Genomic DNA, 16,883 nt, shown 5'->3' with positions numbered 1-16,883 from the left:
AAGAAAAGTAAAGAAAGGAAACGTTCTAGGCCAATCATCGCACAGAATGATACCGCTATAGATATTGATTTATGATCTGTGATTTGATTTGTGTAACGATGATGTTTAACGATGTGTGATTTGATTTGTGTAAAGTGTGAGTGGTATGCCTTTTTGTGAAAATTAACGTAAGTGCATAACTGTCACAAAAAGGCGTACCCATTTCGTTCCCAGCCAATCATCACCCCGAATGACGTCGTTCTCTTCCCTGATTGGTTGAAGACGCGAGACGTGCGCTTTTTTGTGACGCTTATGCAGTTCACTGTCCCAAAATGGCTCACACTTTCCACAAATCAGGAGTCATAACGGTATCATTCTGTGCGATGATTGGCCTAGAGCGACGTGTTTTGTGGCAAAGTTCTGTTTTAAGGTTAACGCGATGGACTTACTGCTGGTTTAAGAGTACACTCATGTGATACTTGGGGAGGAGATTTTAACAGGGATTGTCTCCCCCTGTCTCCTCCACACTACTCTCTTAAAAATGATGGTGGTGGTGGTGGTGGTGGTGAAAGGGTGGGTAGGTTTCGCCACTCTCAAAAATGAACTTCACCACATAGCACGCTCCTTGCCAACCACCACCCGAAGTGACATCATTTTCTCCCCTGATATGCTGAAAACGGGCAGGCGTACGCCTTTTTGTGACAAGTATTCAGAAATGTTAATTGTCACAAAAAGTCGTACGCCCCGCGCTTTCCACAAATCAAGAGTGACAGAGGTATCGCTCTCTACAACGGTTGGCCTTCAGCGTGCCATGTGGTGAAGCTTTGTTTTAAGAGCGCATGTATTTGTGTATACAATGTATGTAAAAAAAATACAATCACTCAATCAATACGATTGCGATAGGTGCGAAAGTCCATCACGAGTTTCTCAGAACAAGAACGCGTCCCATATATTATAGGACTCGTCGGCGCTATACCAAGCAATGAATGCAGCGACCCGAGGAACATTATCAGCGAGGGATAGAAACAAGCGATCTTATATGTCTCCCATTATGTCTTTCGCAGCAATCCTGCTCTCCATGGAGATCTGGGGAAGCCTACTGGGAACCACATTAACGGCACTGCATCGTCAAGGAAGAGATGACGGAACATTTGCTCTCTTTCTCGTGTCGTCCCCCACCGTGTTACATCCGGGACTCGCACCGAGGTTGCCAGCAACGGCGAAAGTGCTGCGCGCTCTGTTTGTGCTCACCTTCGTTCCCGTGGACAGTTCGTACGCGCAGCTCTGGAGGAACAGGACTGTGCAGCAGATCTACCGCAAGGTAGTTGCTCAAACCACTGCGGTGAGTGCTAACGGAGAGTTTTTACACTCTTGAGAAAGAAAGAAAGAAGAAAAAAAACAGGATAAAGTGGGGAGTAATTACAGTTTCTACTCCCCTAGATTGCAATTAGATACCATTTCAATCCACATTGGCTTACTGCAGCAATAGACGCGGACGAGGAGCTTGAACATAAATGGGACAAACCACCTGCAGACTCTCAACTAAGTGAAGTTTATTGAAAGAGGAAGTATTTATAGAACAAACATTGTGCGTCATCATATGGCATATCAGAACCCAGTACACGACATCAAGTTCACAATCTCTACATCACGTGACGTTTGTACAACTATCCCGCTTTGTTCCTCTTGACCATTTCAGTCCCCTGTCCATCTATCGCTGAAACATATAGCGTACGCTGGTGAGACATCCTTTCGTACGGTGCCGCTGCGCATGCGCATTGGTGGCAACGATTATGGCGTACACAAGGCGATCGTGTATACGGTCTACTAAAAGTGTCTACAATTTCGTCAAATGGTATTTGTAATGGTAATTGTAATGTAATGGTAACACACTTGCGATTTGCACTGACGCATATACTCTGTTGTTCGTTCGATCCTTCGTAGTGCGCAACACGATGCGGGACAAGGCGCTCACTTTCAGCATCTGTCGACACTTTTCCACAAATTAATTCAACGTCACATCATTGTGAGCCTTACTCACAGTCTATCACATCACATTATATCCTACCCTTATGATCGCATCACATCATATCATAACCCATCAACATCACAACCCTTCAAATTCAAAGTCACAGTATCTCTCCGCTGCCCATTACCGAACATCACATTACAGTCAAACTCCTTTACAACGAAACTCAGGGGACAGCAAAAAAAAAAAAAAAATTGCAGTAAAGGTATTTTCGTTGAAAGGGATGTCCATTATTGGACCTATAGGGCTCCAGCGGGACCGCAAAAAAATTTGCTGTAGTGGTATTTTCGTTAAAAAGGTGTTCGCTATAAAGGAGTTTGACTGTATTTTCCATGAGGTGATGCTGAACGATGGCCATCATGACCGTCATAAGTGAATTAGCCGAGCTGCAGTGGTCAAGCTTGACCACCAAAATTCATGGCCATATTGATGGACGCGCAGGAAAATCCTGAACTCTTCTGGACGTCCCGTACTTCTTCGAAAGGAAACTTGAATTTCTACTAATTGAAACTAAAAATGTCGTTCCTTTTTTTCCTTTCAGACGGAAGTGTATTCAGCATTCCGTTACTTCAACGCCCTGTCACTGATCATCACCGCGGCCTGGCGATCGTTGCAAGCAACTCAACGTAGTGAGGTATCTGTGCTCAATGCTTCATTCACGATGCTGCCTGCGGGAGGCCATACGGACCCTCGCGGAAATATCCGCATGAAAGCTGTGCTTCTGGATTATAGTCCCGCTAAACAAGTGTTCGTTGCCGTGCGGGAACTTGAAATTCGAGATGTGCCTTCAAGTACTGTCAACGGAAGGGGAACCTACGTTGTGTCCGACCGGGCGGCTCAGGCGTGGATAACGGACGTGGACTGGCCGTCGGGTCGCCCCCTCGAGCCGGACCCGGAATGTGTGCTGAGAGAGGTCGTTTGCGGCGGGACCTGGTCGAGTAAGTACTTTCTTCCCTGTATTAAAGGGGCACTAAAATGCGAAAAAAAATTTAGTCGCGGAATAAAAAGACGCGGTTTACCTTGACACCAGTACAAAAGGAACGAGATTTATTTTCCTTTTCCCTCTCCTTCTCAAGAAGGCCAACGATGCGGAACGCACTCTCATTGGTCTCCGCAAACGATGGTGGTGGTGGTGATGGCGAAAGGGCTTGCCGTTGTCGGCCTCACGTATGTGGGCAACGTCACGACTGACGCCCTGGGGAAATACGCGTCCTGGGCCGACTTCTAGGGGAACAGTGCCGACTTATGTCTGAAAGCGTCTGAGGAAAACCCAGGGAAAACCCCAGACAGCACAGCCGGCACCGGGATTCGAACCCGGGTACCTCCCAGTCTCGACGTGACATGGCCAGCACGCTAACCACTGAGCCACGGGAGCTGGTCCTCCGCAAACGACATGTCCGATCATCGTGGGTTATCGTTATCGTTTGACCAATCAGTTCACTTGTGCGACCTCTCACAAAGTAAAGACACCTCAAACGAGAATTCTAAAATCGCCTAGCGCTAAAGATGTCTAAAATTGACACACCCAACGTTGAGTTATCTACGTGAGCGCCTATAAGCTTAATTATAGATCCTTAAAGATTGACTAATCGTCATAGATTAGTAAATTAATCGTTGTATATTAATTATAGAGCGCTTAATTATAGATCGTTGATAGCGTCAATGTGAGGTTATCGTACCAACCGGAACCTATGGCGGAGTGCGCGACTCAGGATCATATCCGTCGATTGGGTTCGTGATGAATGGACGGCACGTGATGAATGGACTACTAACTGTCTAATGGTCTACTAATGGTACTATTCATAACGTATTGTGATACCGGGCAATATAAGGACGGAGTGTTTGGCGTAAAGAGGAAGGATGACACCCGAAACCAAGAATACATATTGCCTTATTGAACTTTGATACTTTCACTTCCTTCACGCAACGTAGAAAAGTTTGACAGAATGGCTTGCGCTCAGGCTTGCCTTATCATGGTAGAAAAGTTTCCACTGTAATCCACCTGCGTTGTTGTTATAGTAGCAAAAACAGCTTGAGCTCTGCGAACTGCACTCTTAAAAACGAACTTCACCGCATAGTACGCTCCTAGCCAACCATAATCCCGAATGACATCGTGCTCACCCCTGATTTGTTTAAAACGGGAGGCGTGCGCCCTTTTTCTTTCTTTTCTTGTACCACTTATGCAGTGCATAATTAGTATTTAAAAAAAGCGTACGGTGGTCTGCATCACAGTGCTCTATCACGTCGTAAGTTATCACCAGTTGGTTACCAGCTATCAACCAGAACTTTGGAAACTATTAAGAAATATTTTGTGCTGTAAAAAAAAAGTGTTTCTATGGGCGTAAACGTCTATAAGCCAGCCGGCATGTAGAGGCTTACCGTGAACTCCAATCCCGTAACAAGGACATACGTGCTGGTTTTGTGAAGGCAGGTAACTGCAATGTCAAGTGCTACACTATGCGAATAAACTACTAATGTTGAAGTGCCGTTTCAATTGTAGAGATGTTTGAGAAGAACAAATTTGTGAGAATAAAGGTTGTCAAGCAAGAAGCCGATTTGTAGAAGCCGGCTAATTCCCGTTGTTTACTGTCCGCAGTGTCGTGAACCCCCGATCTTCCCGATCCCGCGATTTCCGCTTCCGTCCGCTTCCACATGAATTCGCGAAATTCAGGTCCCGCGAAATATCCGCGAAACGCGCTCCCATACGAATTCGCGATTTGTCGAGACCGCGAAATTAACTACTTTCATAGAGGTGTCTCCTCCCATCTTCAACAAATCAGGACACAGAATGATATCATTCGGAACGATGGTTGGCTAGGAGCGTGCTATGTGGTGAAGTTCTGTTTTAACACCATATAGGTATTACAGAGTCCAGGAAAGGCGCGCGCAAATAGAAGACACATAACGCAAAAGCAACATGCACGCAGCGGCTTATAGAATCGGGTTTTCATAACGCGCATCTGTTCAGCTACGTCTAAGAACCAAGTCTTATAAGAGAAAAGGAAATCGAGAAATCCCAAAATAATCGCCTTTCGTAAACATATTGCTTTGTCAGCAGTAGAAATAATCGGTATCTCAAAACAAACCGTTTTTATTGTTGCTGCTATTTTCGGCCATTTGCAGACGGCACGCTCACCGCGAGAACGACGCAAGCCGGCTTTGAGGGAATCCAAAGTGCAAACTTTGCTTCTGAGCATGCGCAGTGGCAAAGACGCTGTTTCTTTGGAGGACCAAACCTTTGGACCATGGCCTTTGGTTTCAATGGTCATTAAAGACTGTCTGCGTGTATATGACGCTCTTTATCCACAAAGAAATTATGATGATGATGGTGATGGTGATGATTCAATTTTAATGGCGCATAAGCAGCTCAGGCTGTAGTGCGCCAAACCCATGGTAAAATTGCGACTAGTTAAAAAATTATACTATTATACTAAAAAAATAATATACTTGGTAAATTGAGATATAAACAACGACATGATATGCTAAAAATATGCATATTAAACTACATCGCATATAGACAGACAACGTCTCTCAAAAAGTTATTCTTACAAACGGCAACAGTGGTTCATCACCCAGTAGCATAGAGCTGTGTGAAACGATAAACTGTGCGGATAAAGTTTACGAAGAAACGTCTCCCGTTATCGAAAGATCCGAGCGTTCGTACTTGCTCCGCGTAAGTACTGCAGGGAAGTCTTGCACGACGATCCTGATGACGTTGACTTGAAGCGTACTTCCTCGTTCCACATTCACGTTAACTTATTTCTCTGCCGTTCCTTGTTCTTGTAGATGGGTATAATGGAACGTGAAACCATTTCCGTGTTCTCCGAGACACTTTTACTTTTTTCGCGTATAGCTGTGCTTCTTTAGAGACCCCATTTAGCCTCACATGTCGCCACGACGGGTGTTCCGTAAGAACTGTAGTTGCGCCGGTTCGCGGATGTTCGGGCTCTAAGAACAACGTGAAATGTCGGAAGCGCAATAAGCCAGCTGCGTGGCAAAGAGATGTACGAGGAAGCGACAAACGACGATGATAACGCAGAGTATTCATCGACGTCGCTTCTCATCCTCGGGAAACCCAAGTTCCTTAACTGGTTTCAAACTTGATTTCTCTATTACGTATACCATCGTATACGATGGGATGCTGCGCTTCAGTGCGATAGCAATGTTGCAGTGTTTTAGAACTTGTCTCAGTTGTTGACTCAGGAATAGAAATAGGCAAGATAAGGTTAACAAGCGGGCTAAATGGTTAGCGGGCGTTTAGGATGATGAGTGCACAATCTTATGTGGCTCATCTCAACAACAACAAAGGCCTATTGGTCAACTTGCGTGAAATATGTCTCAACTGGTACATTTCAGAGATTTCTAGTGCTTAATGAGGTTAGATTTCCGGTTTGCGCCTTAGAACCTTTCCTACAGCGCACAGAAAATTACAAAGAAAATCGCATTTCGTGCTTCGTTCACTTTCGTGATCGCGCACAAAATACAGATGCCTCAAATGAGATTACTAATATCATTAATCCCTAGAACAACTATGTCACGTGTAGATCTTGTGATGTAGGATGTGGGAAGACGATGAAGAGAATGTAATGTAGGAGGACGAGGAAGAAGGAAAGAGAAAAAAGGTTATTCGTACTTGACCGTACCAGGGTGTGGTTGTCTGAGGCTCAGTTCCTACACTGTAACGCCAGAGCCGTTACAAACTATATTTGTCATGATACATCCAACAATATTTTTGTACGTTGAGTCATCTACTCCCTGCACAATTTCTTTTCCTTTTTTTTTTCCCTAGCTATCTTTAGCCAGCAAAACTCGTTAATATTTCGTATTGAAGCTAGGTACGAGGCTGCGAGATATAGTCACGTAACAGGGGGGTAACATAATCCCCCTGTCAGGTGATGTTGGAGAAACAATGAATGAAGGTGCACGGCCACCTTAGAACGTTAAATTCTATATGCCCTCTCTTTCACCTCGGGCAACGAGCAAACAGTAGTTCATCCACTGATGGATCAGATATGTAACGCTCCGAAGCCTAATCTCATGAACGTTAAGTGGGTTGTATAACGGAATTATTAGTGAGTGTGCAGAGGCACTCATATTAGTTGCGTAACCAGCGTTACGCCCTATAGACATATACTTCACATCACAAGCCGCTCCTCGCAAAACAACTTTCTGGATTATGTCTTTTTTTTTTCCTGATTCGCTGACAAAGCGAGACGTACGCATTTTTGTGACACTTACGCGTTTATGTCAATTGTCTCAAATAGGCGTTGACCCCGGTTTTCCTTAAAATTACGAGTGACAAAAGTACATTCCTAAAACTGAACTTCACCGCATAGCACGCTTCCACAAATTGACACGTATATCTAAACTGACACAAAAAGGTGTATGCCTCCCTCTCCCCTCGAATCAGAAGCGATAGCCTTACACTCTTAAAACAAAGCTTCACCACATAGCCTGCTGAAAGTCAACCATTGTAGAGAGTAATACCTCTATCACTCTTGATTTGTGGGCAGCGCGGGGCGTACGCCTTTTTGTGACAATTAACATTTCTGCATAGGTGTCACAAAAAGGCGTACGCCTCCCGTTTTCAACAAATCAGGGGAGAGAACGATGTCATTCTGGATGATGGTTGGCTAGGAGCGTGCTATGTGATGATGTTCATTTTTAAGAGTGTACAGTGCAATACCTCTATCACTTGTGCCTGCTACAATGTGAAATAAAGTTTCAATTCAATTCAATTCTCTTGATTTGTCGAAAGTGCGGAGCGTACGCCTTTTTGTCACAATTAACATTTTTGCATAAGTGTCTCAAAAAGGCGCACGCCTCCCGTTTTGAGCAATTTTTTTCTTCCGTGTTAGCACCGCGAAGCAACTGTGGCTATGAGCGGCGTACAGGTGTGGACATATGGAGAGGGGACAGTAGGAAGGAGTGGGGGGACGGGAGGATTAGTACGCGTCCTGGGCCGACTTCAGGGGGAACTGTGCCGACATTCGTCTGGAAAGGCTTCGGAAAAACTCAGGTGTAACGGTGGCCCGGAAGCCCGATCGCCATCGGACGAGACACAGCACGCGGGGAAGTGTGCTGGCACACGGAGCATTCTGGAAGGACAGTCCGTGCTGGGACATCGAGCAGGTCGGACGGACCTTGACAGTAGCCGGCAATAAAACGAACCATACTGCTGCTGAGCGCTATAAGACGAGATATATAACGTCACTCTTCCAATAAAACGAAGTTGTGCAAGCCTCCCTGGCTCTCATATTGACCCACTATCTCTCTGACCCACACTTTTACTCCACACTCTAAAAACAGAGCTTCACCGCATAGCACGCTCCCAGCCAATCATCATACCGAATGACAAGATTCTCTCCCTTGATTTGATAAAAGAAAAGGGTCGTCTCCCGTTTTCAACAAATCAGGGCAGATAACGATATCATTCGAGATGATGGTTGGCTAGGAGCGTGCTATGAGGTGAAGTTCATTTTTAAGAGTGCAGAGAAGACTTCGGACAGCACAGCCGGTAGTAGGATTCGAACCCACCACCTACCAGTCTTCAGCCTGGGCCGACTTCTAATGGAACTGTACCGACATACGCCTGAAAGCGTCTGAGGAAAACCGAGGAAAAACCCCAGACAGCACAGCCGGCACCGCGGGATTCGAACCCGGGTACCTCCCAGTCCTGATGTGACATGGCCAGCACGCTAACCACTGAGCCACAGTGAGCTGGTGAGGGGAGCTGGGTAGGGCAGCGTGCTATATTCAGTGAAGTTACGTCTCTAGAGTGCAGTCCACCAGCTTCCCGAATGACGTCTTTCACTCTGATTCGCTTAAAATGAGAGGCGTACACCTTTTTGTCACGGCGAGTCCTTTCACCATCACCACCCCCTTGTCACGCTTCCCAATTAAAACGGAACTTCACCGCATTCAGGCCGCTAGCCAACCATCATCCCGAATGATTTCGTTCTCTCCCCTCATTGGCTGAAAAGAGGAGGCGTAAGCGTTTTTGTTACACTTATGAAGTTACGTTAATTGTGATGTTACGTTGTCACAAAAAGGCGTACGCTTCGTCTTCAGGAGCCACAACGGCATCGTTCTGTGCTGTATACTATGTACGCTCCTAGCCAACTATCAACCCGAAATGACAACGTTATCTCCCTTGATTTTTGAAAACAGGAGGCGTACGCCTTTTCTGTTACAGCTGTGTACTGCATACTTGTCACAAAAAAGGCGTACGCCTCCTGTTTTCAACAAATCGGGATGACGTTAACAACGGGATGACCGTTGGTTAGGAGGTGAAGTTACTGCCAGTCAGTTTAATGCATTAAATTTGCCGTGTGGCTGGGGTAGTAAGTTCTCTTTTAAGTGCGTGTCTTGAGAAGAACACACGATCTTCCCTGAACGTTCGGCTTTGCCTAAATCACATTTTTTTCAGAGGGAGAGTAGCATCCCCATGAGAAAATGTGAACGCTCTTTACTAATTAGATAATTAACCTGGTCAATTGTAAAGGAAGCGAGATCAGCAACGTTGCTTCACTTACGACCGTTGCACAACTTGCTGACACATCTTACGGTGGGAACACGCGCTCCACGCGTTGCACAATATATGTGGACTCAAATCTCCCAATTACAGAGAACCAGACACGACCAACGCGTAATGAGCGTGTTTGGGTTGCGAAGACTTGGTCCTCGTTAAGACTTACACTGTCGAAGCTGCGAGCCGTATAGATGTGATGTGCTAACAATCAGCCGTCTTGCACAATACGCCTCATATTTCCCACCTGGGCTTAAAGGAACATGAAAGGCACTGTGGCCACCCTATCAGATGGTAACGGTGCACCGGTTGTCGAGGCCAGCTTTCAGTTTCGTCGACGGCAAGCCAGGCAACGGCAGAGGACTTCCTACAGCTTGACGACCTCTTAGAACCCAATATTGTTCTCTCAGATGTTCAAAGGTGTCGCTCCCAGGAAATGTCACACAAAATATTTCCGTTGGGAAGAGAAAATTAGTTTCCAAGAATGCGCGCGGCGTCGGCGATCTCTCCCTTCTGCTTCCGCCGTGTTGTGACGTCAGATCATCTGAGCATTTTATTGGCTGCCGAGAAGCGTCTGCTACGGCGCGGGAGCAAAGTCGACTGTTGTGCTTTGCAGCGGGGCAGCGCGAAATGTAACCTAGAAAAGAAGAGCTATCTAAGAAGAACTATTGGGCGGAAGACATGACGTCACAGAGTGATAGCCGGGGAGAGGAGCGTTTCTGACCCGCGAGATTGAAAGCGCACTTGCGGGCCGCACTCTAAAAACAGAACTTCACCGCACAGCACGCGGAGCACCAACCATTGCCACGAATGATAGTGATATCGCTTCTGATTCGAAGAGAGAGGGGGCGTACGCCTTTTTGTGTCAATTATCATATATCCAAATTGACACAAAGAGGCGTACGCCCCCTCTCTCTTCGAATCAGATGCGGTAACACTATCAATCCTGGCAATGGTTGGCGCTCAGCGTGCTATTCGGTGAAGCTTTGTTTTTAGAGTGCAGGATTACTTTTTGTGGGAATGTATGTCTAAGGACTTGTAATCGTAATTTTACTCCTCCTGACACTTTTTTTATGAACTTCCATGCTCCTTTGAGGACCAGGTAACAAAGCCGGAACCAGATGAGACAGCCATACGTACATACGAAGCGGAGGAGAACAAAAAAAGACAAACATATGGAGCCAGACTCATCAGCCAAGTGCAATGTAAACATACACTGTTATTGCGAGCGTACTTGCGGAATTACAATGAGCATCAGACAGGCTCTATTCCTAGTCGAGTGTTATTACGAGCGTATCTGCGGAACTAGAATGAGAATCACACATGCTCTGTTCCTAGTCGAGCGCAATGGTCACGCTAACCAAGGATCGATTACCATGTTGAGCTCGCATTTCGAACGACCATTCGTCATTCCGCTTCCTTTGTTTATCCGGCCTCTGCTTTCGTTGCATTCGAATGCACATACTCTACAAACAGAGCTTCACCGCATAGCACGCTCTGCGCCAACCATTGCCACGAATGATAGGGTTATCGCTTCTGATTCGAAGAGAGAGAGAGAGAGGTGCGTACGCCTCTGTCTGTCAATTATTATATATTCAAATTGACACAAAAAGGCGTACGCCCCCTCTCTTCGAATCAAAAGCGATAACCCCATCGTTCGTGGCAGTGGTTGGCACAGAGGTTACCACCACCACTACCATCACCACCACCATTATTTCTAAGAGTAGTTTCCCAGTTCGAGTTTAGGACCACCGATCCTGCTTACTTCACACCCTTATCTTCTTGCATCACTATCGCAGTCTTAAAACGACTTGTTGAAAGCTGGAAGTGTATGCCTTTTTGTGGCAGTTAGGCAGTTATGTGCATTGTCACAAAAAGGCGTACACACCCCGCATTCTACAGATCAGGGGTAGTAAGCGTATCATTCTGCACTGCAGTTAGCTCGATAGCAGTTGGTTATTTTGCAGATGGTACATATAACAAATAACCTGCATAACAAAAGACTTGAGCATTTTACGAGCCTAAAATTCGCATGCAGTGGGCAGCGACAAACGCACTCGTCTGTAAACATGAAACTTGCCCATATTTGGAGAGCTTTATGCAATAAAGCCGGGGGAACTTAAAATTGTCCGCGACGCAAAGCTGCCCAAAGCTGATTCCTTCAAGGAGACCTCCTATTCGCGAGCCATGTTGAATTAAGCTACGGTTAATCCCAAAGAGGCAGGCTTATTCACCGAAGGAAAGCTGTATTATGGAGTGCTGGGGACAGGCAGCCAAAGAGTCTGTGCTCTCACAATACATGTCACAAGTACATGCCTCCACTTCATCTCCACTACAACACTCCCTGCTGAATATCGCTCCAACCCGTAGTTAGAGCCACAGTCTTAAAACTGAACCTCACCGCATAGCAGGCTTGATGCGAACGCTCTCAAAACAGATTTTTGGTGGTGTGTTACTATACCGCGCGGTCTGACTGTCGGTGTAACCGCACGTTGCTCGGCGGAGATGGTGCGTCCTGGGCAGACTTCACGGGCAACTCTCAAAAGAGAACTTCACCGCAAAGCACGTTCCTAAAGCTAGTCATTATCCCCAATGAAACCGTTCTCTCCCCCGATTTTTTTTTTAAACGAGGGGCGCACGCCTTCTCGTGACACTTATGCAGGTATCTTACACAAAAAGGCGTACGCCCGCGCTTCCCACAAGCCAGGAGTGATAACAGTGTTTCAGCGTGTTATGTGGTGAAGTTCTGTTTTAAGAGTGAACACTCTAAAAACAGAGCTTCGCCGCATAGCACGCTCCTAGCCAACCACCATCCATTCTTAAAAATGAACTTCACCGCATAGCACAGCTCCAAGCCAACAATAATATCGAATTATATCGTTATCTGCCCTGATTTGTTGAAAACGGGAGGCGTACGCCTTTGTTTTTTTTGTGACGCTTATGCCGTTCATATTTGTCACAAAAAAAAGGCGTACGCCTCCAGCTTTCAACCAATTAGTGAAGATAACGAATATGATTCGAGATAATGATTGGCTAGGAGCGTGCTATGCGGTGAAGTTCATTTCTTAAAGTGTCCCGAGTGACGTCATTCTTTCCCCTGATTTCGTGAAAGTATTTGGCGTACGGCACTTTCTTTTTTGCATTATGCAGTTTGTAATTGCTGCAAAAATGGCGTACGCCCCCGTTTTCATCAAATCAAGGGAGACAACGCTGTCATTTGGGATTATGATTGGCTAGGAGCGTGCTACGCGGTGAAGCTCTGTTGCTCTGCAGTGGTGCCCATCTAATACACTTTGCTCTCCCCGAGGAACTCATGCACCCTCTACGCGTCTCCCCCCTTCATTCCTCTATCCGTCCGTCTTTTTCTTTTTTTTTTGCTATAGTCGTGACAACGCCCACTTCTGTGTGGATAAACAACAGCGAGCCGATCCTGCCATTACTCCCCCCCCCCCCTTCCTCTGTTTTTAGAGTGAACCATTCAACAGATTGATACCGGTATCACTTGACTTGTGGAAAGCGCAGGGCGTACGCCTTTTTATGACACAAAACATAACTGGATAAGTGTCACAAAAAGGCGCACGCTCCCGTTTTCAACCAACCAGGGAAAAGAACGACGCCAATCGGAAAGAGTGATTTCTGACGCAATCACGCGAGATTTAAGTACCCAAACACTCCAAGGCTATATCATTATCTGCAAATCGCTGTCGCGAATTAGCGTGATGATCACGGTGAGCAATTTATTTTTTTTCATTATCATTGCGCCAAGGTAGATTCGTTCGAAGCGCCACTTGCAACGTTCAGCGTCTAGTGAAGATTGATTTTATAGCGCTCCGGCGCTCGGGTCGTAATGGCCGCGTGTTTCCGCTGTGTGGAAGAATCGGTGCGGTACGCAATAGTCTGAAAGGGAACATGGTTGCCACCGATAGCAATCGAACAGCAACAAGAGCAACTTTTTTTTAGTGTGTGTGATAATAAGTGGAGTTTTTCATCGCCAGAGGCAGATACCAGCATCAACTTCGCTGGATGAAATACAGCGCGGTATAACAGTTACAATAAATACGTGTAGTCTTTTTTTTTTTTCATTCCGTGTTAGCGCCGCGAAGCAACTGTGGCTATGCGCGACGTACATACGCGTACAGATGGAGACAGGACAGCAGGAAGAAGTGGGGTGACAGTGGGGTTAGTATGCGTCCTGGGCAGACTTCAGGGGGAAGTATATGCCGACATTCGACTCGAAAGTCTGCCGGAAAACCCAGGGAAAACCTGAGACAGCACAGCCGGCGCGGAGGATTCGAACCCGCGTCACCTCCTATAATCTCGGCGTGGAAAGCGACCACCCTGACCTCTATGCGACGGGAGCTGATAAATTAATTTTACGATACTTCCGCTTCACACAGAGGAACAATATTTTGGGAGAATACAATATCTGAGACATGATTGAAATGGCATAAATTAATTTATGCATTATTAAGCTCGGTACGGATGGACACGAGAAAGATATGCTATGCTACAGGTAATGAAGAGACCCCGAAGCCGTTTAAGGGGTAGGAAGGGGAAGTTTATTACATTTTATTAGTAAGCGAAACTGTTGGGACTACAGAAAGTTAGGATAAATTTCCATTTAAAATTGGGGTGAACGTTTCGACGACGGCGTCCTCTTCAACAGGACTGGAAAAGAGTCCTGCCAGTCCTGTTGAGGACGACGCTGTCGTCGAAACGTTGATCCCCAATTATAAATGGAAATTTATCCTAACTTTCCCTAGTCCCAGCAATCTCCCTCGCTAATTCAATGTAATAAACTTACCCTTCCTAACCCTTAAACGGCTTCGGGGTCTCTTCATTACCTCTAACCTAAACTTACATCACGTGCATCCTAAGCCCGGGCTGCTCTAACTTACTCACGGCTTGGTTTCGCGAGCGAACTAGTTTCAGAAACTCAGCATCCATCCTGTTAAAACAGGTTTTAGGACAAAAAATCGCGTTATAAACCCAATTGATCTTTCACCTTCAAAGATCCATTCGCGCGTTAGACGCGCAGAGCTTTCTCCCTCTCCCTGCTTCCCTCTTTCCCTGTCTCCCTTACCCTCCTTCATTTTTCGATAAAGCTGCACTGACACATGCGAATGACAGCGGGGCAACTATTCGCCCGCGTCGTCCTTTTATTTATGTACGCGCAAGTTTGTTGGAACGATTTCGATCACAAAAAACAACGCCAGTGCCGCTGTTGTTGCTCGTGTGCGCAGAAATGTGAAGCATTCGCTTGAACCGCCAACGTGAATTTGTGATCCTGCGTACGGTCTACGACAAGCTGCAATATTGATGCGCTGCCAACGTGGAAAGACTGGAGCAACTGACCTTTTGTGCGAAGCGAGAGCGCGGTAAAGAGAGTTATCCCAACATTTTTTAAAGGTATGTGCGCGAGTCGTGTATTCGAATCTTCACGAATGCCTCCATGCAGACCGATGGATATGTTATTCGGTGATTTATTTATTTAAATCCTCGTACGTACGTTCAAGGGGCACTAACCGTGTATTCGGCTAGCGACATCCTCACTCTCTTAAAAATGAGAGGGGGAGGGGGTAATGGCAGGATAGACACGCCGTTGTTGGCCACCCAGAAATGGGCGTCGTCACGACTATATATAAAAAAAAAGAAGGAAAAGAGCACAAAACACAAAGAAAGGACGGACGGATGGAGGATATAGAGGAGGAGGAGGAAGGATGCACTCTTACAAATGAACTTCACCGCATAGCACGGTCCTAGCCAACCATCATCTCGAATGATATCGTTATCTGCCCTGATTTGTTAAAAAACGGGAGGTGTACGCCTTTTATGTGACAATTATGAACAGCATAAGTGTCACAAAAAAGGCGTACGCTTCCCGTTTTTAACAAATCGAGGCAGATAACAATATCATTCGCGCTTATGGTTGGTTAGGAGCGTGCCATGCGGTGAAGTTCATTTCTAAGAGTGTGGGGATGCGGTGAGGGTGCACGAGTTCGTCGGGGAGAGCAAAGTATTAGGTGGGTCGTTGAGCAAGGCATGCCTTCTGCAGAAATGAACTTCATCGCATAGCACGCTCCTAGCCAACCATCACCCCGAATGACATGGTTCTCGCCCGATTTGATTAAAGCAAGTTGCGTACGCCATTCTTGTGGAACTTATGAACTGCGTAATGCCGCAAAAAAAAAAAAAAAAATGCTGTACGCCCCCTCGTTTTTAGCAAATCCGGGGCGAGAACGACGTCACTCGGGTTGATGGTTGGCTAAGAGCGTGCTGTGCGGTGAAGTTCATTTTTAAGAGTGCACGGCGTATTCTATGGGAGAAAACGAAAAACACGGCTCACGGGGTGGAAGTTCCACCGAGTCTTGAGCAGTCAAACGGCACCGGAACATCGGAACGTTGGCCCTGGCGAGAGCAAGCATTATGCCATTCGTTTGATGTTTTTCACCTCCACTTATCCACTGGTATCCACTTATTGATGACGCGATGTGCGCTTATCACGGCAATTGCGCCACTTGATCACACTGATCAATCCGTCGACAGGAAGCAGACGGAAGAGTTTGAGGTTGGGATCAAAATACTATCACTGAAGAAAAATCGTCTTGTGCTTGGAACCTTCTGACGGGAAAATTATTAAATGCACATGTGCGCTATGTGCACTAAACTATGGCTTAAATGCGCATCAACTCAAGGCCAATATCAATATGAAATAATATATATTGGCTGTAGGTAGTGGTATACTTTATACTGCATATCAGCTATGCGAGGGAACTTAAATATCGTTCAGTCTTTAAACACATTCGCCAACGAGATGCCTACGGTAAGGTTTGTTTGTTTGTAAGAAAAAAAAACAAGGAGAAATTGAACTCGTCTCCCGACTTGTTCTGCTACTCCCAACAAAAATTCTCACCCCACCCCACCCCCAAAAACTACTTCTCAGGTGCTCTACTCGCAAGTTCGCTATTCACTATTCAGAAGTCCACTATCCACATGTTCACTAGAAGTCCACAATTAAACATTATTCACAATTATCCCAAGATCATGCACAGAGGATGCTAGAAGGTTGTATCCTTCCCACAGCTCTGGACAAATTTCACAAGTGCCGCCAAGGCAGCATCCCTCGTGTACGGTGCCCACAGTCCCAACACCTTCACTATATCGAAGACCCTGCTGTCTAGCCGAGCAAGTGTAGCTTTCAGTGTAGCTCCTTGAACGGTAAGGTGTTGCATAGAGAAGGATACGATAGCGGATAAGTAGCGGCATAGTATCTGCGCTATATTTGGTGGCGGTAGCGGTATCTCGTTACTTTTTCGAATTTGTAGCGACGCTATATAGTATTGCGTT

At 46.0% G+C, this 16,883-nt stretch overlaps 2 protein-coding genes across 2 annotated transcripts in view; one reads left to right on the top strand and one right to left on the bottom strand.

Moving 5' to 3' along the window:
• Positions 1 to 16,883, top strand: part of LOC135366727 (retinal guanylyl cyclase 2-like) — a 129,152-nt gene that overhangs the window by 51,846 nt on the left and 60,423 nt on the right. The window contains exons 2-3 of the mRNA XM_064599570.1: positions 1,044 to 1,321; positions 2,550 to 2,946. Of these exons, the coding sequence (XP_064455640.1) occupies positions 1,058 to 1,321; positions 2,550 to 2,946 (661 nt within the window). The 5' untranslated portion in view covers positions 1,044 to 1,057. The remainder of the gene's footprint in view (positions 1 to 1,043; positions 1,322 to 2,549; positions 2,947 to 16,883) is intronic.
• LOC135366725 (protein CWC15 homolog A-like) overlaps positions 1 to 16,883 on the bottom strand; it is a 161,754-nt gene that overhangs the window by 104,546 nt on the left and 40,325 nt on the right. The window lies entirely within an intron of this gene.

This window comes from Ornithodoros turicata, chromosome 8 (genome assembly GCF_037126465.1).
Source record: "Ornithodoros turicata isolate Travis chromosome 8, ASM3712646v1, whole genome shotgun sequence".
Classification (NCBI taxonomy): domain Eukaryota; kingdom Metazoa; phylum Arthropoda; class Arachnida; order Ixodida; family Argasidae; genus Ornithodoros; species Ornithodoros turicata.
The sequence above is the reverse complement of the archived record's forward strand: the minus strand, read 5'-3'. Positions and strand labels throughout refer to the sequence as shown.